This window comes from Rhinolophus hipposideros (genome assembly GCF_964194185.1).
Source record: "Rhinolophus hipposideros genome assembly, chromosome: 22".
NCBI classification, from domain to species: domain Eukaryota; kingdom Metazoa; phylum Chordata; class Mammalia; order Chiroptera; family Rhinolophidae; genus Rhinolophus; species Rhinolophus hipposideros.
The window spans coordinates 44,590,376-44,616,881 of NC_138068.1; the positions used below are offsets into that span (position 1 = coordinate 44,590,376).

The 26,506-nt window shown below is 37.6% G+C and overlaps 1 protein-coding gene across 4 annotated transcripts in view; it reads left to right on the plus strand.

Moving 5' to 3' along the window:
- NINL (ninein like) overlaps positions 1-26,506 on the plus strand; it is a 221,351-nt gene that overhangs the window by 80,638 nt on the left and 114,207 nt on the right. For all 4 annotated transcript variants that reach the window (XM_081033320.1, XM_081033322.1, XM_081033319.1 and 1 more), the window contains exon 2: positions 26,236-26,429. In XM_081033320.1, the coding sequence (XP_080889446.1) occupies positions 26,247-26,429 (183 nt within the window). In that variant the 5' untranslated portion in view covers positions 26,236-26,246. The remainder of the gene's footprint in view (positions 1-26,235; positions 26,430-26,506) is intronic.

Consider the following 26,506-nt stretch of genomic DNA (forward strand, 5'->3'; position numbering starts at 1 on the left):
CCTTGGGTCCTGTTGGCCTGAGTTTTGCCCATTTCCCATTTACATTTTCTTGTTTCCCCTTCCACCCCCAGGTCCCTGTTTGCACTTGCCGAAAGATGCCCCTGTTACTAATGTGTGTCCTCTTCTAGGAAGACTTGTGACCTCTTAAAAGAGGTTTGCTTAAGACTGTGTCATGGGCTGGCCTGGTGGCTCAGGTGGTTAGAGCTCCATGCTCCTAACTCCTAAGGCTGCCGGTTCGATTCCCACATGGACCAGTGGGCTCTCAACCACAGAGTTGCCAGTTCAACTCCTCGCAAGGGATGGTGGGCTCCGCCCCCTGCAACTAGGATTAAACGTGGCACCTTGAGCTGAGCTGCCGCTGAGCTCCCAAATGACTCAGTTGGTTGGAGCGCGTCCTCTCAACCACAAGGTTGCCAGTTTCGACTCCCACAAGGGATGGTGGGCTGTGCCCCTTGCAACTAGCAATGGCAACTGGACCTGGAGCTGAGCTGCGCCCACCACAACTAAGACTGAAAAGGACAACAACTTGAATCTGAATGGCACCCTCCACAACTAAGATTGAAAGGACAACAACTTGACTTGGAAAAAAGTCTTGGAAGTACACACTGTTCCCCAGTAAAGTCCTGTTCCCCTTCCCCCCCTCCAAAAAAAAAAAAAAGACTGTGTCATAACCTGGCATGTGGGACCACCCTGGGGGTGTAATGGATACACTGCACACTGCACTATACACTGTGGAAAGAGGTGGCCTGTTTGTTCAGATTCCCTGAAATGTGCTCCTGGCAGTCTCTTCCTATAAGGGGTGGGATGGGGTGGAGGTCCCTGTTTTCAGAACCTGAATCTGTTTGCATTTTAACAAGGTCAGATTTTCTTTGCAGTCTTGCCCCTCAGATTCATTTTGGGTACTCTGGGTCTTCTGCTGCAAGCTGACAAAGATAGGGGCCTGAGGGACTCTGTGCTCAGTACGGTGGGAGCAGGGGCAGTTCAGACAGTGCTGCTCTCCTCGAAATGAAGGCCCACCCCTCCAGTGATCTTTTCACTCATAGTCATATGGGAAGCTCCTCTTGCATTCTGGAAATGTCAGCCCTGCCTCAAAAATGTGAATCTGTGTCTCCAAGGAAATGAGATAAGAGGGCTGGACCTCCTGAAACAGCCCCAACTTGCGGGAACTAGCAAGAATTAGAAGGGGAGCTTCAAACACTACTGTTGTGGGTTATGAGGAAGGACCTGCCATCCTTTTTAAGTCTTTTTGCCTCGTAACCCCAAGACTCAGCAGTTATTTATTTATGCCTCTCCTTGTTCCCACAGGGTTTGAGGTGTCCTTCTCACCAGGGGAGAATTCACACACAGCCTGCACCTCCCCATAGGCTGTCAAAGTGCCACAGACACCAGTCTGAGGCTTTTCCCCCCTTTTCTATTTAGAAAGATGCATCTCGGTAAGAACTTGAAATCCCTTTTGTGCTGTTCCTTGTGAAAATAAAAATAATATGTGATAGAGGGAGAACTAAGACTTGAGTCCTGGCACCCCCAGTTGGCTTGATGCAGGACTTGCTCACAGCTGGGACATGAAGAAGTTTCTTTTCTTCCTGCTCTGCCCTTGGCAAAACAGCCCGGCTCTTGCACTCTTCTCCGAACCCACCTTCTCCAGGGACACTCCTGAATAATCCAAGGGCATGCTCCTGCCAGACATGGTCAATGGGAGACAGAGGTCAGCTTAGCCCCTTCTGAACTCATGAAGAGGCATCAACAGAGGTGTTTGCTGAGGAATGTTTTGTAAGAGAAAACCCTGGGCACTCCCAGTGTCTCTCTAAGAGAATCCTTATCTACATTATGTTATACATCCCTGCACATGAGAGCAAATAGTCAGTCATTTTTTACAATGAGGAAGGCATGGAAAGATCTGTCAGATATCATATGGTTTCGAAAAAGTTGCAAAATAGTATATTCAGAGTTATAATTATGTAAAAACACGTGTGTCTATGAATATACATGTATATGTGAGTCCATCTGCCCTGTAAACTTGGGAATAGTCTCAAAGCCCACACTCAAAGCAGTGATTTCCTCTGGGAAGTCCATTTGGGCTAGAGGGTCAGGGCTTTGTTTGTGTTTTGCTTTTTTTCACTTGATATAATAGCCTTTCCCCCACCCCCAACCATTCTCTCCAACTTCCTTCTCTTTGGCAACCATCAACTTGTTCTCTATATCAAGGGTCTTTTTCTGTTTTGTTTATTTATTTGTTTTATTCTTGTAGACTCCACATATAAGCGAAATCAAAAGGTATTTGTTTTTTTCTGTCTGATTTATTTCACTTAGCATAATACACACTCAGTCCATCCATGTTGTCCCAAATGGCAAGATTTCATTTTTTTATGGTTAATATTCCACATTTTCTTTATATGAACACTTAGATTGTTCCCTATCTTGGCTACTGTAAATAAAGCTCCAGTGAACATAGGGGTGAATATGTCTTTTCCAGTTAGTGCTTTGAATAAATACCCAGAAGTGGTATTGTTGGAATGTATGGCAGCTCTATTTTAAATTTTTTGAGGACCCTCCATACTGTTTTCCATAGTGGCTTCACCAACTTACAATCCCACCAACAGTGTACAAGGATTCCCTTTTCTCCACAACCTCTCCAACATTTTTTTTTTTTTGATACTAGGCAATCTAACAGGTGTAAAGTGATGTCTCATTGTGGTTTTAATTTGCGTTTCCCTGATGATGAGTGATGTTGATCATCTTTTCATATATCTGTTGGCCATTTGTATATCTTTTTTGGAGAAATGCCTTTTCAGCTCCTTATTTTTAATCAGATTTTTTTTCGTGCTTTGTGAGTTCCTTATATTTTTAAGCGATATTAACCACTTATTGGATGTATCATTTTCAAATATCTCTTCTCAGTCAGTAGGTTGTCTTTTCATTTGTTGATGATTTTCTTTTCTGTGAAAAACCTTTTAGTTTGGTTATTCCCATTTGTTCATTTTCTCTTTTGTTGCCCTTGCCTGAGGAGACATATCCAAAAAGATATTGCTAAGAGCAATGTCAAAGAGTTTCCTGCCTATGTTTTCTTCAAGGAGTATTATGGTTTCAGTTCTTACCTTTAAGTCTTTAATCCTTTTTGAGTTTATTTTTGTATATTTGTAAGAAGGTGGTCCACGATCATGTTTTTGCATTATCTGTCCGCTTCTTCCAACACCACTTATTGAGGAGACTGTCTGTACCCCATTGTGTATTCTTGCCTCCCTTGTTGTAGATTATTGACCATATAAGCTAGAATTTATTTCTGGGTTCTCTATTCTAGTCTACTGATATACATACATATATTTGTTTTTATGTTAGTACCATACTGTTTCGATTATTGTCGCTTTGTAGTGTAGTTTGAAATCGAGGCGTGTGATACATCCCACTTTGTTTTTTCTCAAGGTTTCTTTGGCTATTGGGGTTTTTTGTGGATCCATGTAAATTTTAAGATTAGTTATTCTAGTTCTGAGAAGAATGCCATTGTTTTAATAGAAATTGCATTGACCCTATATATTGCTTTAGGGTACTAGAAGTACTTCTAATTGTTTGAATTGATTACAATTAAAGACAAAATAGAAAAAAATGGAGAAGCCGGCAAAGTAGCAGGGAGAGCCTGGGTGGTGGGAGAATTGTGGTGGTACCAGTGTGGTAAGCTCTGCAGTTAGGTTCCCTGGTCACTTGTTACCCTCTGTGCCTTAATTCCCTGCCTTTCAAATACTGAGTTTTGCCACTTGTCTTTCTTACTGTTAAGTTCTTCTATCAATGTACTTCTGCCTTATCAAAAATTAGCATTTGCAAATATCAGTAATTGTTTTCTAATTTATTACTTAATGTTTTTCTTTTTTCTGTTCATTTCATTCTTGATGTTTTTGCAGTTACCTTCTCAAAACAGTCTGGGAGAGGGGCACATGTTCACAGCTTGATCTCTCTTTAGCCTTTCTTTTCTCTTTTTCAAGTTTTTTTTTAAATTAAATTTATTGAGGTGAAATTGATTAATAAAATTTTATAGGTTTCAAGTGTACAATTCTACAATGCATCATCTGTATATTGCATTGTGTATTCACTACCCAAAATCAGTCTCCTTCTGTCATGATATATTTGACTCCCTTTACACCTTTCTGCCTCCCCCGTCCCCACCTTTCCCTCTGTTAACCACTATAGCGTTGTCTGTGTCTATGAGATTTTTCTTGTTTGTCTTGTTCATTTGTTGCTTTCAGTTTTGTATCCCACATATGAATGAAATCATATGGATTTCGACTTTTTCTGTCTGACTTATTTCACTTAGTATGATAGTCTCAAGATCCACCCATGTTGTTGCAAGTGGCAGAATTTCATTTTTTCTAGTGGCTGAATAATATTCCATTGTGTATATGTACCTCATCTTCTTCATCCAATCACCTATTGACATTTCAGTTGTTTCCATGTCTTGGCCACTGTGAATAATGCTGCAGTGAACCTAGGGGTACATATATCTTTACGAAGAAATGTTTTCAAATTTTTTGGATAGATACCCAGAAGAGTGATTACTGGGTCATATGGTAATTTTATTCTTAATTTTTTGAGGAAATTCCATACTGTTTTCCATAGTGGCTGTACCAGTTTACGTTTCCACAGCAGTGTATGACGGTTCCTTTTTCTCCACATCCTTTCCAATGCTTCTTATTATTTGTCTTGGTGATAATAGCCATTCTAACTGATATGAGGGTTATCTCATTGTGGTTTTGGTTTCCATAATAGCTAGTGAAATTGAGCATCTTTTCATATATCTGTTGACTATTTGTGTATCTTCTTGGGAGAAGTGTCTATTCAGGTTTGCTGCCCATTTTTTAATAGGATTGTTTGTTTTTTTGTTGCATGAGTTGTATGAGCTCTTCATATATTTTAGGTATTAGCCCCTTATAGGAGTTGTTTTTTGCAAATATCTTCTCCCATTCAATTGGCTGCCTCTTTATTTTGTTGATGGTTTCTTTTGCTGTGCAAAGCTTTTTAGTTTGATGTAGTCCCATTCATTTTTCTTTGCTTTTACTTCCCTTGCCTTTGAGGTCAAATTCATAAAGTTCTCTCTAAGACCAAGGTCCCTAAGTTTAAAACCTATGTATTTTCTATGCATTTCATTGTTTCACGTCTTACAGTTAGGTCTTTGATCTGTTTGAGTTCATTTTTGTGTATGGTGACAAATAGCAGTCTACTTTCATTCTTTTACATGTGGCTTTCCAATTCTGCCAGTGCCATTTATTGAAGAGGTTTTATTTTCTCCATTGTATGTTTTTGGCTCGTTTGTCAAAAATTTTTTGCCCATATGTATGTTGGTTTATTTCTAGGTTTTCAATTCTACTCCATTGGTCTCTGTGTCTGTTTTTCTGCCAATACCATGCTGTTTTCATTATTGTCACTTTGTAGTATAATTAGAAGTCAGGGAGTGTGCCACCTCTGGCCTTGTTCTTTTATCTCAGGATTCCTTTGGCTATTCGGGTTCTTTTGTATATAAATCTGATTATTTTTTTTTTGTTCTCTTTCTTTAAAAAATGCCATTGGGATTTTGATGAGGATTGCTTTGAATCTATATATTGCTTTAAGTAATATCTCCATTTTAACTATGTTGATTCCTGCAATCCATAAAAATGGAATATCTTTACATTTCTTTATGTCTTTTTCAATTTTTAAAAAAATAATGTCTTGTAGTTTTCAGTGTATAAGTCCTTCACATCTTCTGTTTATTCCTAAGTATTTTACTCTTTTTGTTGTAATTGCAAAAGGAATTGCAAAAGGAACACAGTGATATTGTATATTGATTTTGTATCCTGAAGCTTTACTGTATTTGTTTATTGTTTCTGACAGTTTTTGGTGGAGTCTTTAGGGTTTTCTATATAAAGAATCATGTTGTCTGCAAAAGGTGACAATTTGACTTCTTCATTCCCAACTTGGATGCCTTTTATTGTTTCTCTACCTGATTGGCTAGGACGTCCAATACTGTATTGAGTAACAGTGATGAAAGATGGAATTCTTGTCTTGTTCTTGATCTTAGAAGAAAAGCTTTTAGTTTTTCACTATTAAGTATGATAATTAGCTGAGGGTTTGTCATTTATGGCCTTTATTATATTGATACTTGCCTTCTATACCTATTTTACTAAGTATTTTAAGCATGAATGGATGTTGTATCTTTTCAAATGCCTTTTCTCCATTTAGTGATATAAACATAATTCTTCTACTTTGTTTATGTAATGTATCACATTGATCAATAACCATATGTGGAACTATCTTTGTGCCCCTGACATGAACCCCACTTAATTGTGATGTATAATCTTCTTAATGTATTGTTTTATTTGATTTGCTACTGTTTTCTTTAGGATTTTTGCATGTGTGTTCATCAGAGATATTGGTCTGTAGTTTTATTTTTTTGTATTATTCTTCTCAGGTTTTGGTATCAGGATTGACTTCATAAAATAAGTTAGGAAATATTACCTCTTCTTCAATTTTTCAGAAGAGTTTGAGAAGGATAGGTATTAAATCTTCTTTGAATGTTTGGTAGAATTCGTTAATGAAGCTATCTGGTCTTGGACTTTTTAGGAGGTTTTTTATGATTGTTTTAATTTCCTTACTATTGTTCAGTTTATTTAGATTTTCCGGTTCTTTGTGATACAGAAGTTATATATTTCTAAGACCTTGTTCATTTCCTATAGGTTACAATTTGTTGGCATGTAGTTTTTCATAATATTCTTATATGATCCTTTGCATTTCTGTGTCTGATTTTATTTGAGTGTTTTCTCTTTTTTCCTTAGTGAGTCTAGCCAGGAGTTTGTCAATTTTATTAATTTTGTGGAAGAATTAGCTCTTTGTTGCATTAATTTTCTTCTGTTGTCTGTTCTCTATATCGTTTAATTCTGCTTTATTTTTATTTATTTATTTTATTTATTTTTTTAATTAAAGTTTATTGGGGTGACAATTGTTAGTAAACTTACATAGATTTCAAGTGTACAATTCTGTATTACATCATCTATAAATCCCATTATGTGTTCACCACCCAGAGTTAGTTCTCCTTCCATCACCATATATTTGATCTCCTTTACCCTCATCTACCACCCCTCTCCACCCTTACCCTCTGGTAACCACTAAACTATTGTCTCTATCTATGAGTTTTTGTTTCTCATTATCTGTTAGTTTTTGCTTTATATACCACAAATCAGTGAAATCATAAGGTTCTCTGCTTTTTCTGTCTGACTTATTTCGCTTAGCACTATAATCTAACGATCGATCCATGTTGTCATAAATGGTCCTATTTCATCTTTTTTTTACCGCCGAATAGTATTCCATTCTTCTATAGAAGGAAATTTTTGTTGTTTCTATGTCTTGGCCACCATAAATAAAGCTCCAATGAACATTGGAGCACATGTATCTTTATGGATAAATGTTTTCAGATTTTTTTTTTACCCATGAGAGGGATTCCTGGGTCATATGGTAATTCTATTCGTAATTTTTTGAGGAACCTGCACACTGCCTTCCATAACAGCTGCACCAGTCTGCATTCCCACCAACAGTGGATGCGGGTTCCTTTTTCTCCACAGCCTCTCCAACACTTGTTACTATTTGTCTTGTTGATGATAGCCATTCTGACTGGGGTGAGGTGATATCTCATTGTGGTTTTTATTTGCATTTCTCTGATGATTAGTGATGTTGAGCATTTTTTTCATATGTCTATTTGCCATTTGTTTGTCCACTTTGGAGAAATGTCTCTTCAGGTCCTCTGCCCATTTTTCAATTGGGTTGTTTGTTTTTTTTGTTGAGTTTCATGAGTTCCTTGTATATTTTGGATATTAGCCCCTTATTGGAGGCACTGTTTGCAAAGCTTTAATTTTTATTAATATCTTTCTTTTGTGGATTTTAGGTTTTGTTTGTTCTTTTTCTAGTTCTTTAAGATGTAATGTTAGGTTGTTTATTTGGTTTTTTTCTTGTTTCTTGAGATAGGCCTGTAATGATGTAAAGTTCCCCCTTATTACCACTTTTGCTGCATCACAAAGTTTTGCTATGTCACATTGTAATTTTCATTTGTCACTTTGTATTTTTTATCTGTCCTTTTATTTGTTCTTTGACTCAGTCATTCTTTGGTATCATGTGATTTAATCTCCACATGTTTATGGTTTTTCCTGCCTTTTTTATTTTTGCATTTGATTTCCAATTTCAAAGCATTGTGCTCAGAGAATATGCTTGGTATGATTTCAATGTTCTTATATTTGTTGAGACTAGTTTTGGGTCCCAACATATGGTCTATCCTTGAGAATATTCCATGTACACTAGAAGGGAATGTATAATCTGGTATTCTTCTGGAATAAAAGGCTTTGTAAGTGTTGATTGTGTCCATTTGGTCTACTGTGTCATTTAATGCTGATAAATCCTTACTGATTTTCTATTTCGATGATCTATCCATACCCGTTAATGCAGGTCAATGGAGTATTTCAGTCTCCTACGACAATTTTCTAGTTTTGGTCAGCTTCTCCCTTTAGTTCTGTTAGTAGTTACATTATGTATTTTGGTGTCCCCTGATTGGGTACATATATTTTGGTGTTTGTCTTCTTGATGTATTGTCCCCTTTATTGTTGTAAAATATTTAACTTTGTCTCTTGTTACCCTTTTTATCTTGAAATCTATTTTCTCAGGTATAAGTATGCTTACACCTGATTTTATGTGGATGCCATTTGCATGGAGTATCTTTTTCCACCCTTTTACTTTGAGTCTGTATTTCTCCTTGCTGCTGAGATGTGTCTCCTAATGGCAGCATATACTTCGGTTTTATCTTTTGATCAGTCTGTGCCTTTTTATTGGTGAGTTCAGCTCATTTACATTTAGTATGATTATTGATATGTAAGGATTTCCTGTAACTGCTTTACCTTTTCTTTTCTGGTAGCTCTGTGTCCCCATTGTTTATTTATTTATTTTTTTATTAAAGTTTATTTGGGTGACAATTGTTAATAAAGTTAATAATAGATTTCAGGTATACAGTTCTGTAATACACCATCTATATATCATACTGTGTTCACCACCCAGAGACAGTTTTCTTTCTGTCACCATATATTGGATCCCCTTTACCCTCATCTACCACCCCCCACACCCTTGCCCTCTGGTAACCATTAAACTATTGTCTGTATCTTTGAGTTTTTGTTTCTTCATTTGTTTGTCTTGTCCTTCAGTTGTTTTCAGTTGTATATACCACATATCAGTGAAATCATATGGTTCTTGACTTTTTCTGTCTCTTATTTCGCTCAGCATAATAATCTGAAGATCCATCCATGTTGTTACAAATGGTACTATTTCATCCTTTCTTATGGCAGAATAGTATTGCATTGTATATATACACCACAACTTCTTTATCCAATCATCTACTGAAGGACATTTCGGTTTTTCCATGTCTTGGCCACCGTAAATAAAGCTGCAATGAACATTGGAGAATATATGTCTTTACGACCAATGTTTTCAGATTTTTTGGGTAGACACCCAGAAGAGAGATTGGTGGGTTATATGGTAAATCTATTCTTAATTTTTTGAGGACCCTCCAAACTGCCTTCCATAGAGGCTGCACCAATCTGCATTCCCACCAACAGTTTCTGAGGATTCCTTTTTCTCCACAGCCTCTCTAACACTGGTTATTATTTGTCTTGTTGATGATAGCCATTCTAACTGGAGATATCAATGAGGTGATATCTCATTGTGGTTTTTATTTGCATTTCTCTGATGATTAATGATGTTGAACAATTTTTCATGTGTCTTTTAGCCATTTGAATGTCTTCTGTGGAGAAATGTCTTTTTCAGGTCCTCTCCCCATTTTTTAATTGGATTTTTGTTGTTGTTGTTGTTGAGTTGTTTGAATCCCTTACATATTTTGGATTTAGCCCATTATCGGAGTCATTGTTTGCAAATATTTTCTCCCATTTGGTTGGTTGCCTCTTTATTTTGTTGATGGTTTCTTTTCCTGTGCAGAAGCTTTTTAGTTTGATATAATTCAGTTAATTTATTTTAGCTTTTACTTTCTTTGCCTTTGGGGTCAAATTCATAAAATGCTCATTGAACGCGAGGTGCATACATTTAGTACCTGTATTTTCTTGTATGCATTTTTTGTTTCAGGTCTTATGTTTAGGTCTTTGATCCATTTTGAGTTAATTTTGGTACACGGTGACAGATAGCAGTCCAGTTTCATTCTTTTGCACGTGTCTTTACAATTCTCCCAACCCTATTTATTGAAGAGGCTGTCTTTTCTCCATTGTATGTTTTTGACTTCTTTGTTGAGCGCATATTTTTGTGGGTTTATTTCTGGCTTCTCAGTTCTATTCCATTGGTCTGTGTGTCTGTTTTTCTGACAATACCATGTTGTTTAGATTATTGTTGCCTGTAGTACAAGCTAAAGTCGGGGAGTGTGATATCTCCAACATTGTTCTTTTTTTCTTAGGATTGCTTTGGCTTTTATGGTTCTTTTGTGGTTCCAAACAAATTTGATGATTTTTTTGTTCTATTTCTTTGAAAAATGCCATTGGGATTTTGATGGGGATTGCATTAAATCTGTATATTGCTTTGGGTAATATGGCCATTTTAACTATGTTGATCCTTCCAATCAATGAGCACGGAATGTCTTTCCATTTCTTTGTGTCTTCTTCAGTTCCTTTTAAAAATGTCTTATAGTTTTCAGCATGTAGGTCTTGAACATATTGGTTAAGTTTATTCGCAGGTATTTTATTCTTTTTGCTGCAATTGCAAAAGGAATTGTTTTTTTTGTATTTCTTTTTCTGAGATTTCATTGTTAGTATATAGGAATGCAATGGACTTTTGTACGTTGATTTTGTAGCCAGTAACTTTACTGTATTAGTTGATTGTTTCTAACAGCTTTTTGGTGGAGTCTTTAGGGTTTTCTATAGCATCATGTCATCTGGGAAAAGTGACAGTTTGACTACTTCATTCCCTATTTGGATGCCTTTAATTTTTTTATCTTGCCTGATGGCTCTGGCTAGGCCTTCCAATACTATGTTGAAAAGCAGAGGTGATAGGGAATAGCCCTGTCGTGTTCCTGAACATAGAGCAAAGGGCTTCAATTTCCCCCCATTAATTATGATAGTACTTGAGGGTTTCTCACATATGGCCTTTATTATGTTGAGGTATTTTCCTTCTGTACCCGTTTTATTAAGTATTTTCAATATAAATGGGTGTTGTATATTGTCAGATGCTTTTTGTGTATCTATTGACATAATCATATGATTTTTGTCCTTTTTTTGTTTATATGATGTATCACGTAGATGGATTTGCATATGTTGATCCTTGTGCCCCTATTTGCTAGAATTTTGTTTAGGACTTTCGCATCTGTATTTATGAGAGATATTTGTCTATAATTTTCTTTTCTTTTCTTTTCTTTTTTTTTAAATCCTTACCAGCTTTTGGTTGCAGGGTAATGTTGGCTTCATAAAATGAATTAGGGAGTACTGTCTCTTCCTCAATTTTTTTAGAAGCCTTTGGGTAGGACAGGTGTTAGATCCTCTTTGAATGTGTGGTAGAATTCACTAGTGAAGCCATCTGGTCCCGGATGTTTGCTTTTGAGAGGGTTTCTGATGTCTGGTTTAATTTCCTTACTGTTGACCGGTGTGTTTAGATTTTCCAATTTTTCCTGATTTAGCCTAGGAAGGCTACATGTTTTTAAGAACATGTCTTTTTCTTCTAAGAGATTGAATTTGGTGGCATGTAGTCCTTCATAGTATTCTTGGATGATCCTTTGTATTTCTGTGGCATCCGTGATAACTTCCCGTTTCATTTCTGATTTTGTTTATTTGTGTCTTTATTTGTGTTTTTTCTCTTTATCTTAGTGAGTCTAGCCAATGGTTTGTCAAATTTCATTAATTTTTTCAAATCTCTTCCATTAATTTTTTTCTGTTGTCTTTTTGTTCCCTGTTTTGTTTAATTGTGCTCTGATTTTTATTTCCTTTCTTCTGCTGAGTTTGGGTTTCATTTGTTCTTTTTCTACTTCTTCATGGTATAATGGGAGGTTATTTATGTGGGATTTTCTTCTTCCTTAAGATGGGCCTGTAATGATATGAACTTCCCTCCTAAAACTGCTTTTGTTGCATCCAAAAAATTTCATTGTCACTTGTGTTTGTGTATCTTTTGACTTTTCCTCTTATTTCTTCTTTGACCCAGTCGTTCTTTAAAAGTATGTTGTTTAATCTCCACATGTTTGTGGTTTTTCCTGCCTTTTTTTTTGCAGCTGATACCAAATTTCAAAATCTTGTGATCAGAGAATACGCTTGGGATTATTTCAATCTTCTTAAATTTGCTGAGACTGGTTTAATATCCCAATATATGGTCTATCCTTGAGAATGTTCCATGTACACTAGAAAAGAATTTATAGTCCAATGTTCTAGATGAAGTGCTCTGTAAATGTCAGTTATGTCCATTTCATCTCTGTGTCCTTTAGGGCTGATCTTTATTTATTTATTTTCTGTTTGGATGATCTATCCATAGCTGTCAATGATGTATTTAAGTCCCCTAGTATAATTGTGTTTTGGTCAATTTCTCCCTTTAGTTCTGTTAGTAGTTGCTTGGTATATTTCGGTGCTCCCTGATTGGGGGCATAAATATTGGTGATTGTTATGTCTTCTTGTTGTATAGTCCCCTTTACCATTATGAAATGTCCATCTTTGTCTCTTGTTATCTTTTTCACCCTGAAGTCTGTTTCATCTGATATTAGAATGGCTACACCTACTTACTGTGATTACCCTTTGCTTGAAGTGTCAGTTTCCACCCTTTCACTTTGAGTCTGTATTTGTCCTTATAGCTGACATGTGTCTCTTGGAGACAGCATATCGTTAGGTTTAGTTTTTAGATCCAGTCTGCTACTCTGTACCTTTTTATTGGTGAGTTCAGTCCGTTTACATTTAGGGTAATTATTTATATATGAGAATTTCCTGTCATTCTATCCCTGGTTTTCGGTAGGATAGTGTCGCCATTGTTTCTTTCCCTTTTTCTTGCTGTCTATTTTTTCAGTGTGATGGTATTCTATGATTTTTCCGTCTGTTTCTTCTTTTTTTGTGTTACATATTTCAGTTTTGTATTTTTTTTGAGTGGTTACCGTTAAGTTTATGTAAAATAAAATTTCATTTTTAGAGTATTCCATTTTCTTCAGTATGCTTACTTTCCCCATTCCCTTGTGCTGGTTCAGACCTTTACTCTCTCCCCTTTTGTTTTTGTTGTCACAAATTATCCTTGTTGATGCTGTGAGTTGATTTCTGCACTGATGTAGCAAGTTGTCTTTTTCTCTGTTTTTAAGTGTCTTTTTTTTTTCTTCTTTACCCTGTATGTTATGTTTAAGGTATCGTGTTCTATTCAGTGTAGGGGTTGCCATTTCCTGCTTCTGTCTGTTCATAATATTTGTAATACTACTCATAGTTTTGTATTCTTTTGTTTTTCTGTCAGGCTACATAGCCTCCTTCAGTATTTCTTGTAGTGCAGGTCGTGTATTAGAAAATTCACTCAGCTTCTGTATTTCTGGAAACGTTTTTGTTCCTCATTCATATCTAAAGGATGTCTTTGCTGGATATATTATTCTTGGCATAAAATTTCTCTCTTTCAATAGTTTGAATATTTGGTTCCAGTCCCTCCTGGCTTGTAGAGTTCCTGCTGAAAAATCTGATGATAATCTAATGGGCTTTCCTTTGTAGGTTACCGTCTTCTTTTCCCTGGCTGCCTTGATGATTCTTTCTTTGTCGTTGATTTTAGACAGCTTCAATACAATGTGCCTTGGAGAAGGCCTGTTGGGATTGATGTAATTAGGTGTTCTATTTGCTTCTTGGATTCTAGGATCCAGTTCTTTCCACTAGTTTGGGAAGTTCTCATCGACTACTTGTTTGAATATACTCTCTGTTCCCTTCTCCCTTTCTTCTCCTTCTGGTATGCCCATTACTCTTGTATAGCTCTTTTTGATGGAATCAGAAAATGCTTGTAGAGTTCTTTCATTTCTTTTTTTTTTTTTTATTAATTTTATTGGGGTGACAATTGTTAGTAAATTTACATAGATTTCAGGTGTACAATTCTGTATTATATCGTCTATAAATCCCATTGTGTGTTCACCACCCAGAGTCAGTTCTCCTTCCATCACCATATATTTGATCCCCTTTACCCTCATCACCCACCCCCCACCCCCTTACCCTCTGGTAACCACTAAATTATTGTCTGTGTCTATGAGTTTTTGTTTCTCATTTGTTTGTCTTGTTCTTTTTGGTTTATATACCACATATCAGTGAAATCATAGGGTTCTCTGCTTTTTCTGTCTGACTTATTTCACTTAGCATTATTCTCTCGAGATCCATCCATGTTGTCACAAATGCTCCTATATCATCTTTCCTTAACGCCGAATAGTATTCCATTGTGTATATGTACCACAACTTCTTTATCCATTCATCTATCGAAGGACATTTTGGTTGTTTCCATGTCTGGGCCACCGTAAACAAAGCTGCAATGAACATTGGCGTACACGTGTCTCTATAGAGAAATGCTTTTATATTTTTGGGGTAGATACCCAGGAGAGCGATTGCTGGGTCATATGGTAATTCTATTCGTAATTTCTTGAGGAACCTCCACACTGCCTTCCATAGCGGCTGCACCAGTCTGCATTCCCACCAACAGTGTATGAGAGTTCCTTTTTCTCCACAGCCTCTCCAACACTTGTTACTATTTGTTTTGTTGATGAAAGCCATTCTGACTGGGGTGAGGTGATATCTCATTGTGGTTTTCATTTGCATTTCTCTGATGATTAGCGATGTTGAGCATTTTTTCATATGTCTATTTGCCATTTGTATATCCTCTTTGGAGAAATGTCTCTTCAGGTCCTCTGTCCATTTTTCAATTGGGTTGTTTGTTTTTTTGTTGTTGAGTTTCATGAGTTCCTTGTATATTTTGGATATTAGCCCCTTATCAGAGGAACTGTTTGCGAAAATCTTCTCCCATTCACTTGGTTGCCTCATTATTTTGTCAATAGTTTCTTTTGCTGTGCAGAAGCTTTTCAGTTTCATATAATCCCATTTGTTTATTTTAGTTTTTACTTCCATTGCCTTTGGAGTCAAATTCATAAAATGCTCTTTGAACCCAAGGTCCATAAGTTTAGTACCTATGTTTTCTTCAATGCAGTTTATTGTGTCAGGTCTTATGCTTAAGTCTTTGATCCATTTTGAATTAATTTTGGTACATGGTGACAGATAGCAGTCCAGTTTCATTCTTTTGCATGTAGCTATCCAATTCTGCCAGCACCATTTATTGAAGAGGCTGTCTTTCCTCCATTGTATGTTTTTAGCTTCTTTGTCAAAAATTATCTGTCCATATTTATGTGGTTTTATTTCTGGGTTCTCAATTCTATTCCATTGGTCTATGTGTCTGTTTTTCCGCCAATACCAAGCTGTTTTGATTATTGTAGCCCTGTAGTACAAGGAAAAATCAGGGAGTGTGATACCTCCAGTATTGTTCTTTTTTTTTTAATATTGCTTTGGCTATTCGGGGTCTTTTGTGGTTCCAAACAAATCTGATGATTTTTTGTTCTATTTCTTTAAAAAATGCCATTGGGATTTTAATGGGGATTGCATTAAATCTGTATATGGCTTTGGGTAATATGGCCATTTTAACTATGTTGATTCTTCCAATCCATGAGCACGGAATGTCTTTCCATTTCTTTGTGTCTTCTTCAATTTCTTTCAAAAATGTCTTATAGTTTTCAGCATATAAATCCTTCACATCCTTGGTTAAGTTTATTCCTAGGTATTTTATTCTTTTTGCTGCAATTGCAAAAGGAATTGTTTTTTCTATCTCTTTTTCTGAGATTTCATTGTTGGTATATAGGAAAGCAATGGACTTTTGTACGTTGATTTTGTAGCCAGCAACTTTACTGTATTCATTGATTGTTTCTAATAGCTTTTTGGTGGAGTCTTTAGGGTTTTCTATATATAGCATCATGTCATCTGCAAAGAGTGACAATTTAACTTCTTCATTCCCAATTTGGATGCCTTTTATTTCTTTCTCTTGCCTGATAGCTCTGGCGAGGACTTCCAACACTATGTTGAAAAGCAGAGGTGATAGGGGACAGCCTTGTCGTGTTCCTGAACGTAGAGCAAAGGGCTTCAGCTTTTCACCATTAATTATGAGATTAGCTGAGGGCTTGTCGTATATGGCCTTTATTATGTTGAGGTATTTTCCTTCTATACCAATTTTAGTAAGTGTTTTAATCATAAATGGATGTTGTATCTTATCAAATGCTTTTTCTGCATCAATTGATAGAATCATATGATTTTTGACCATTATTTTGTTCATGTGATGTATCACATTGATGGATTTGCGAATGTTGAACCATCCTTGTGCCCCGGGTCGTGATGAATAATCTTTTTAATGCATTGTTGTATTCGATTTGCTAGAATTTTGTTTAGGATTTTAGCATCTGTATTCATCAGAGATATAGGTCTGTAGTTTTCTTTTTTTGTGTTGTCCTTACCAGGTTTTGGTATCAGGGTAATGTTGGCCTCATAAAATGAGTTAGGGAGTACTGACTCTTCTTCAATTTTTTGGAAGAGTTTGAGCAGGATTGGTATTAGATCCTCTTTGAAGGTTTGGTAGAATTCACTGGTGAAGCCATCTGGTCCAGGACTTTTGATTTTGGGAAGGTTTTTGATGACTGATTCAATTTCGTTACTGGTGATCGGCCTGTTAAGATTTTCCAGGTCTTCATGATTCAGCCTTGGAAGGCTATATGTTTCTAAGAACTTGTCCATTTCTTCTAAGTTATTAAATTTGGTGGCATATAGTCCTTCATAGTATTCTTGGGTAATCCTTTGTATTTCTGTGGTGTCCGTGATAACTTCCCCTTTTTCATTTCTGATTTTGTTAATTAGTGTCTTCTCTCTTTTTATCTTAGTGAGTCTAGCCAAGGGTTTGTCGATTTTGTTAATCTTTTCAAAGAACCAGCTTTTTGTCACATTAATTTTTTCTATTGTCTTTTTGTTCTCTATTTCATTTAGTTCTGCTCTGATTTTTGTTATTTCCTTTCTTCTGCTGACCTTGGGTTTCGCTTGTTCTTCTTTTTCTAGTTTTTTAAGGTGTAACATGAGATTATTTATTTGGGATTTTTCTTGTTTCTTGAGATAGGCCTGTAATGACATAAATTTCCCTCTTAAAACTGCTTTCGCGGCATCCCAAAAATTTTGGTAGGATGTATTTTCATTGTCATTTGTTTCTATATATCTTTTGAGCTCTCCTCTAATTTCTTCTTTGACCCAATCGTTCTTTAAAAGTATGTTGTTTAATCTCCATGTATTTGTGTTTTTTCCTGCTTTCTTTTTGCAGTTGATATCCAATTTCAAAGCTTTGTGATCAGAGAATATGCTTGGTATGATTTCAATCTTCTTAAATTTGCTGAGGCTGATTTTGTGTCCCAATATATGGTCTATCCTTGAGAATGTTCCATGTACACTAGAAAAGAATGTATAGTTTGATGTTTTAGGATGAAGTGCTCTATATATGTCAATTATGTCCAATTCATCTAATGTGTCATTTAGGGCTGCGATTTCGTTATTTATCTTCTGTTTGGATGATCTATCCATAGCTGTCAATGATGTATTTAAGTCCCCTAGTATAATTGTGTTTTGGTCAATTTCTCCCTTGAGTTCTGTTAGTAGTTGCTTGGTATATTTCGGTGCTCCCTGATTGGGGGCATAAATATTGATGACTGTTATGTCTTCTTGTTGTATAGTCCCCTTTACCATTATGAAATTTCCATCGTTGTCTCTTGTTATCTTTTTCACCATGAAGTCTGTTTCATCGGAAATCATTATGGCTACGCCTGATTTTCTCTGGGTACCATTTGCTTGGAGTGTCAATTTCCACCCTTTCACTTTGAGTCTATGCTTGTCCTTGTAGCTGAGATGTGTCTCTTGTAGGCAGCACATGGTTGGGTTTAGTTTTTTGATCCAATCTGCTACTCTGTGTCTCTTTATTGGTGAGTTCAGTCCATTTACATTTAGGGTGATTATTGATATGTGAGGATTTCCTGTCATTCTGTCTTTAGTTTTCTGGTAAGGCTGTGTCTCCATTGTTTCTTTGCCTTTTTGTTGTTGTCTGTTATTTCTGTGTGGTGGTATTCTATGATGTTTCCCTCTGTTTCTTCTTTTATTACAGTATATATTTCAGATTTGGATGTTTTTTGAGTGGTTACCCTTGAGTTTATGTAAAAGAAAGTTTGATATTTAGAGTATTCCAGTTTCTTCAGTACGCTTACTTTCTCTATTCCCATATTCCAGTTCAGGCCTTTACGCTCCCCCTTTTTATGTTTGGGTTGCCACAAGTTGTCCCTGTTGATGGTGGTCTAATAGCCTCCTTTAGTATTTCTTGTAGTGCAGGTCGTGTATTAGAAAATTCCCTCAGCTTCTGGATGTCTGGAAAGGTCTTTATTCCTCCTTCATATCTAAAGGAGATCTTTGCTGGATATATTATTCTTGGCTCATGATTTCTCTCTTTCAATAGTTTGAATATTTGGTTCCATTCCCTCCTAGCTTGTAGAGTTTCTGCTGAAAAATCTGATGATAATCTAATGGGCTTTCCTTTGTAAGTTACCGTCTTCTTTTCCCTGGCTGCCTTGAGGATTCTTTCTTTGTCATTGATTTTAGACAGCTTCAATACAATGTGCCTTGGTGAAGGCCTGTTGGGATTGAGGTAATTAGGTGTTCTATTTGCTTCTTGGATTCGAGGATCCAGTTCTGTCCACAAGTTTGGGAAGTTCTCATCGACGATTTGTTTGAATATATTCTCTGTTCCCTTCCCTCTTTCTTCTCCTTCTGGTATGCCCATTATTCTTATATTGCTCTTTCTGATGGAGTCAGAAAGTTCTTGTAGAGTTCTTTCATTTCTTTTGAGTCTCAAGTCTCTTTCTTCTTCCCTCTGTGTAAATTCCAGGTTCCTATCTTTGATGTCACTGATTCTTTCCTCCATCTGGTCAACTCTACTACCTAAGCTGGATATTTTATTGTTAATTTCTTCTATTGAGTTCTTAATCTCCAGAAATTCTATTTGGTTCTTTTTCAAGATTTCAATCTCTTTTGTAAAATGCTCATGGTGTTCTTTGATTGTGTTTCTGAGTTCATTAAACTGCCTTTCTGTGTTTTCTTGCATCTCGTTCAGTTTTTTCAGAATTGCGATCTTGAATTCTCTGTCATTTAAATCACAAAGGTCCATATCTCTAAGTTCCTTTTCTGGAGACTTTTCACTTTCTTTCTGAGCTATCTTGTTGCCTTGGTTATTCATGGCAATCACTGATTTACTATTTCTCTTCCTAGACATCTACAGGAGTGTCTTCTGCAACAGGTTGATAGGTATGCGAAGAGCTTTTGGAGTTCCAAAGCTCTTTCTGCACCAGATTCAGAGCCCGTTTGTTTCAGCAGTTCTGTTTACTTCTGCAGGGATCCGCCCAGATAGGTGGGGCCAGGGGCGGGGTGAGTTGTGAGAGGTGGCCCAGAGCAATGGCGGCGACCACCAGCACAGCCAGTCCTGCTTCCACAGCTCCCTCCCCTTTGCCGGAACTAGTTGAGCTGCGAATCTGTGTCTGCGGTCCACAGTTCTCAGAGCAGCAAATATTCTGTCCTTTGATCCGACACTGCTACTTTATCGCTTCTAGCACCGGGCTGGTGGGGGCGGGGCGAGCTCTGGGAGGGTAGGGAGGGGGCGGCTAGTCTCCGTGCCTAAGGCTTCCGTTCTCCGCTCGGCAGTGAGGGCTTAAACCACCGATTTCAGCCCTCTTCCCTCAGTCTTTGCTCCGAGGTCTGCCGTGAGCGAGCGTTGGGTTCAGCGGTTTTGTATGCTGCCCCCTCAGCCCTGTGGGCCGTGAGCGGAGCTCTAGCAGTCCGAGTCCTTCCCTCTCCCGCAGCGGCGGTAGTTCCGGGCGCAGCGGGCTCCGAGCACTGAGCTAGGTCTGTGTCCTGTGCCCGCGCGGCTCCGTCTCCGCACTTCTCCTCTCCCTCCTCCCCCGCTCGCGCGATTCACCCACCTGGAGGTGAATTCAGTAGTCGGCCTCTTCGTCTTGCCTGTCTGCTGTGCAAGGAGTCCTTTGTGGAGTTATTGTTGTCCGATTCGTTGTAAATTCCAGGGGAGCGTTACAGAGGCTCACCTCACGCCGCCATTTTTCTCCTCTCTCCTTTCATTTCTCTTAACTCTAAAGTCTCTCTCTTCTTCCATCTTTCTTCTTCCATCTTTCTTTTCCGAAGATTTCTGTCTTTGATGTCACTGATTCTTTCCTCCATCTGGTCAGATCTATTACATAAGCTGGCTGTTTCTTTTTTAATTTCTTTTATTGAGTTCTTAATCTACAGAAATTCTTCTTGGTTCTTTTTTTAAATACCAACCTCTTTGGTAAAACGTTCATTTGATTTTGTTTCTGAGTTCATTACACTGCCTGTCTGTTTTCTTGCGTTTCGTTGAATTTTTTCAGAACTGCAGTCTTGAATTCTCTGTCATTAAGTCACACATTTCCATGTCTTTAAGTTCATTTCCCGGAGACTTTTCATTTTCTTTTTGAGCTGTCTTGTTACTTTGGTTATTCTTGGCAATTAATGAATTATTATTCCTCTTCCTACACATCTGCAGGAGTGGGTTCTGCAACAGGTTGATAGGAAGAGGTCTTTCTTTTGTTTTCCTGTTGGTTTGGTGGAATTTTTTATTGTCTGTTTGATTGCAGACTTTTATTCTCTCTCACACTATAGTGTTATATTTTCTCCATAGCATACTGGCCTCTCACACAATCTGGTGATTTCCTGGATGGCGGATTCTCCTCTGTGTACAGGTCACCTCGGTCCAGGGCACTGCTTCCGTAGGGGGATGTGGAGAGCTTATTAATTTCCAAAGCTTTTCCTGCACCAGTTTCAGAGCCTTTGTGTTTCAGCGGATCTGTTTACTTCTGCATGGATCTGTCCACATAGGTGGGGTTGTGAGAGGTGGCCCAGAGCAATGGTAGCGACCACTAGCACAGCCAGTCCTGTACCCAAGGCTCCCTCGCCTTCACTGGAACTAGTTGAGCTGTGATTCCGTGCCTGCAGGCCACAATTTTCAGAACTGCAAATATTCTGTTATTTTAATGTGACACTGCTACTGTTTCGCTTCTAGCACTGGGAGGGTGGGGGTCAAGGTGAGCTATGTGAGGGTTGTGAGGCTGCGGCTAGGCTCTTTGCCTATACCTTCCCTCCTGTGCTCGGCAGTGAGGGCTTAAACCGCCATTTTTACCCTTCTTCCTTTAGTCTTTGCTCCGAGGTCTTTGCCATGAGCATTAAGTTCAGCCATGTTATATCTGATCCCTCAGGCCGTACTGTGGTCCATAAGCAGTGTGAATTCTTACCTCTCCCACAACTGCGGTAGTTTCAGAATGCTGGGATCTTGGAGCTCTGAGCTCTGGTCTGCTCCTGCACCTGCAGGGCCCAACATCTCCACACTTCCCCTTTCCTTTCCCCATCCCCCAACTTGCCCACCTTTAGATGATTTCAGTTGCACTCCTCTTCGTGCTGCCTGTCTGCTGTACAGGGAGTCTCTTGTGGAATTATAGTTGTTCAATTTGTTGTAAATTGTAGGGAAGATTTTAAGAGGCTTACATCACGTTGCCATTTTTATTCCCATTGTTTCTTTACCTTTGTTTTTCTGTCTGTGATTTTAATTTGGTGGTATTCTATGATTTCCACCCCCTATGTTTTCTCTTTTCTTGTGTATTATGTGTCTCAGTGCTGGATTTGTAGTGTGTGTGTAGTTACCATTGATTTTATGTAAAAGAAAGTTTCAAATATACAGTAGTCCTTTTCTTTTGCATGTATCTTATTTCCATTACACTTTGCAGATTCAGTCATGTACCCCCTCCACTTCTGTGCTTTTGTTGTCACAAATTACCCCGATTTGTGCTGTGAGTTCGTTTTCAAGTTGTCTTCTTCTCTTTGTCTTTCTTATGTTTTAATTTCCTTTAATATTTGTGTTATATTTAAGTGTATAGTGCCCTATTCTGAATAGGGGTTGCAATTTACTGCTTCTATTTGTCTGTTAGACATCTTACTCATAGTTTTGTATCCTTTCGTCTTTTTGTTTCAGGTATAATAACCCCCTTCAGCATTTCCTATGATACAGGTGTTTTGGAAAATTCCCTTGGTTTCTGTATGTCTGGAAAAACTTTTATTTCTCCTTCATATCTAAAGGATAACTTTGCTGGATATATTATTTTTGGCTGCTAAATTTTCTCTTTCAATAATTTGAATATTTAGTTCCATTCCTTCCTAGCTTATAGAGTTTGTGCTGAAAAATCCGATGATAATCGAATGGGATTTCCTATTTAGTTTACCATCTTCTTTCTTGGCTGCCATGAGAATTCTTTTGTTGTCATTAGTTTTTGATAGGTTTAATATAATGTTCCTCAGAGAGGGCTGTTTTCAATTGAGATAATTAGTTGTTGTGTTTGCTTCTTGGATTTAAGGATCCAGTTCTTTCCATAGGCTTTAAAAGTTTTTGTTGACTATTTATTTGAATAGGTTCTCTGTTCCTTTCTCCCTCTCTTCTCCTTCTGGTATACCCATTTTTCTTGCTCTTTCTGATGGAGTCAGATAGTTCTTGTAGTGTTCTTTTATTTTTGTTTACTCTCAAGTCTCTCTACTTTCATCTGAGTCATTTCCTGTTTTCCATCTTTTATGTCACTAAATCTTTCCACCTTCTAGTCAGCTCCATTTTCTAAGCTCACTAGTTCATTATTCATCTGTTTTCTTGAGTTCTTTAAAATTTCAGTCTCTTCGATCAGTTAATTGATCCTTTGTTCATTGATCTTATTTCTGAGTTCATTAAATTCCCTATCTGAGATTTCTTGCCTCTCATTTAATCAGCAGTGCAATCTTGAATTCTGTCATTTGAATCACGTATTTCCATGTCTTTAAGTTTATTTTGTAGAGACTTTTCATTTTCCTTGTGAACTGCCTTGTTACCTTGGTTGTTTGTGGTATTTGATGGAGTATTTCTCTGCTTAGTCCTTTATGGGAATGAAATCTGCCGTTTTTTAATTTAAAAAAATTATTTTTTTTAAGAGATACCTTTTTAGCAGATTGATAAGAAGAGGTCTTTCTTTCGTTTTCCCTTTGGGTGGCACTGGAGTGCAAGTGTTATTTTCTCTTGCACTTCTCCAGCTCCTTGGATCTCTGTGGGGATGCAAAAATGTCCTGTATTCCCTGGGGAGGTAGGCATCTCCTCTGTGATCAGCTCTCCTTGATCTCAGCGCATCATCCCTGTGCCAGAATGTGTTGGCGATGGAGTTCGGAGCCTGTGACATCCTGGTGCTGCCTTTGAGACCAGGTGCAGTGTTGGCACTACCAGAAATGTCCCGGTTGCCCTTGCTAAGGGATGGGTGGGGGCAGGATGGACTGGGAGAGGCCACTGTGCTTTTGTGTCTTTTCTTCCCAGTAATGGCAACTACCAGACCTCAGCTGCCTTACATCTGTGTCTCCATCATTGTCACTGGGATTAGCTGCAGCCTGCTTCTGCTACTCAGGTACTATCTCTCTAGGATTGTAGATACTCTGTTCTGTAATCCCATACTCATTTTTACAGCTTCTTCTGGGGCCTGCTGCTAGCTCTGGGAGGGTAGGGGGAGTCAGTCAGGTTCTGTGGCTTCATTTTTCTGCCTGTCAATTGCATCTTCTAGAACACAGCTGTCACATGTCTATATTCTGTCTCTGCCCCATCACTGAGTTGAGCCACAGTATATGCTGATCACTCAGGCAGGAATGCTGGGGTCTGCAGAGGACACACACTGCAACCTAATTTGTCCCCTCTCCCAAGACCTGCAGTGAGCTCCAGGCTGTGTCCATCGTGGCACCTGTCTTTGCTCTTCTCCCTTTCCTCCTCCCCTGTTCACTCTGGTTTGCCCACATTCAGATTTTATGATGCATGGCTCTCTCAGACGTGTTTGTTTGTTGAGCAGGGATCCTTTGTTGAGTTATAGCTGTTTCAAACTTGTGCTTGTAGTAACTTCAGGGGGAACAATCAGGAGGACCTTTCATGCCATCATGCCTCTGACATCACCACTCTTTGCCCTTTCTTAATTTCCATTCTCTTGTCTGGGAAGTGAATGAATAATTTGATGAGCAAATAGAGCAGGGCCACACAGATTGCTGAGCAGGTTTGATATCCTTTTGCTCTTACATGAAATCTGAGACCATGCACCTGTTTGTTCATCCCCGGGATGGGTACTGGCTCTTTTTATGGCTAATCAACAGGGTTTTAATTAAGAGTTCAGGCGAGGTAGGTCACCTACTGAGAATCCAGTGGAATACCACGATGAAGATTCTACTCAATGTTTGCTTTTTTATTTCATCAATTCTGTTGTTTGCCTGAGTAAGATAATGGACATGCACATTTTCCATTTAGGGGTTGATGTGAACAGATTCTAATCCTTCATACAGTTCTAGTGCTGATCCATCCATCCCTCCCAGCCCCATATGGGTGATGGTGAGTGAACACCGCTGACCATTTTAAAATTACATCTCTATAATTGGCATTTAAGGAATGTGTGCTGTACCTTAGTAAGAAATGTTGCTTCATTGTTTCATGTTTGTACATTACTTGATTATTAATAAGCTGGCTTGATTTTCCATGTTTTTTTACTTACCATATTTATGCTTTTCAGAATTGTCCCTTATGTCCTGTGTCTATATAATAAACTAAACCATATGAAATTGTCATTTTTGTGGGTCAGAATGGTCAAATAACGTATGGATTATCCTAATATCTTTAGGAGCTTAATGTTTTATTCATGTTTTAATAACATTTTTCTTGTTGCAAAGTGTTCTGCTTATTATAACATGTTTAAAAAATGCAAAAATAAGGGCAGCTGATTAGCTCAGTTGGTTAGAGTGCGGTACTAATAACACCAAGGTTGCTGGTTTGATCCCTACATGGGCCACTGTGAGCTGTGCCATCCTTAAAATATATATATATGAAAACGTAAATGTATAATTGATGTATAATCCATTATAATGGATATGTACTGGATAAATGTATAATGGATGTATAATGGATGGGTGTATAATCATCCATCCATGTGACCATAAAATCATCCCTTACTATTTTATTGTACTTTTTCTCTTTTACTTATCTCTTTTTAAAATATATTTCCCCCCTGAAAGTTGCAGAATTTTCTTGGTAGAACTATTAAGAGGCATAAGTGAATTATTATATGCATAGTGACCAATAAGTATATTTGTTATTAACATTATAAACAGCTTTATCCTGCCTTGATATTTTATCAACTATACACTTCTTTTGCTATTAAATATTCTTTAGAAATGTGACTATTTCATATTGTGCCATATAAATACTGTATAATTTAGCAAATTATTATTTTATTGGATATTTTAGGTTATTTTTCTTTTCTGTCCTTATATAAACAATACTCTGATGAACTTATATCTTTGTAGCGTTTTTTTCCTTTAGTATAAGGAACTTCTGTTAGGCATTTAATGTATGTGAAATAACTAGGTCAGGTAATTGAAATCTCTTAAAATTTCTTAGACAAAGTACCCTCCAGAAACATTTCTCAATTGTCACTTCCTCCAGGAATGTCTGAGATTTCCCTTCTCTGGGAGGCTTAATTAGCAGTGAAAGTTTTTATTCTTGATAATTTGGCAGTCACAATTAATACCTCTTGGTTTTAATTTGAACATTGTATAGATGTTTGTTGACCATATATCTTTCTTCTTTTGTGATTTGTTTACTAACATCTTATTTTTATTGGAGTTTCCATTTTGTATTATGTTTGTAAGGAAAAAACCATGCTTATATGTAAAGAGAAAAATTAAAATTTATAAATACTAATAATGATTTTTTTAGGTAGTGAAATTTTAGATGGTTTTCGTTCTCTTTATATTTGTCCTTTTTCATGATTATTCTGTAGTAGATTTTTTTTCATACAGAACGAAGAAATTCTGGTTTTTATGAATGAAGGAGTACTGGCTCTTGTAACATGTTCCTGGCCTCTGCTGCAAAGGTGGAGCTGGTTCCTCCCAGTCCCACTTAAACTTGAGAGGACGCTGGATGCCCTTTGCCCACATGCCCAGCTTCTACCCTGCACCTGGGCCACACTGCCTGGGATCGCAACAGTGTGAGGTGTGACAGTAATAGTGTACCATTGTTGTTTTTTCCCCCTGGCGTGTCCAGCCTGCTATTGGATGGATGAAGAAGAAGAGAACCACTATGTTTCACAGCTCAGAGAAGTCTACAGCAGCTGTGACACCACCGGGACAGGCTTTTTGGACCGGGAGGAACTGACCCAACTTTGCCTTAAGCTTCATCTGGAAAAGGAGCTGCCCATCCTTTTGCAAACACTTCTTGGAAATGACCACTTTTCCAGGGTGGGTATTTGACTTTATTCTCATAAAGAAAAACACAGAGTACTATAGTTGGCCATTACAAGCATTTGATAAATATC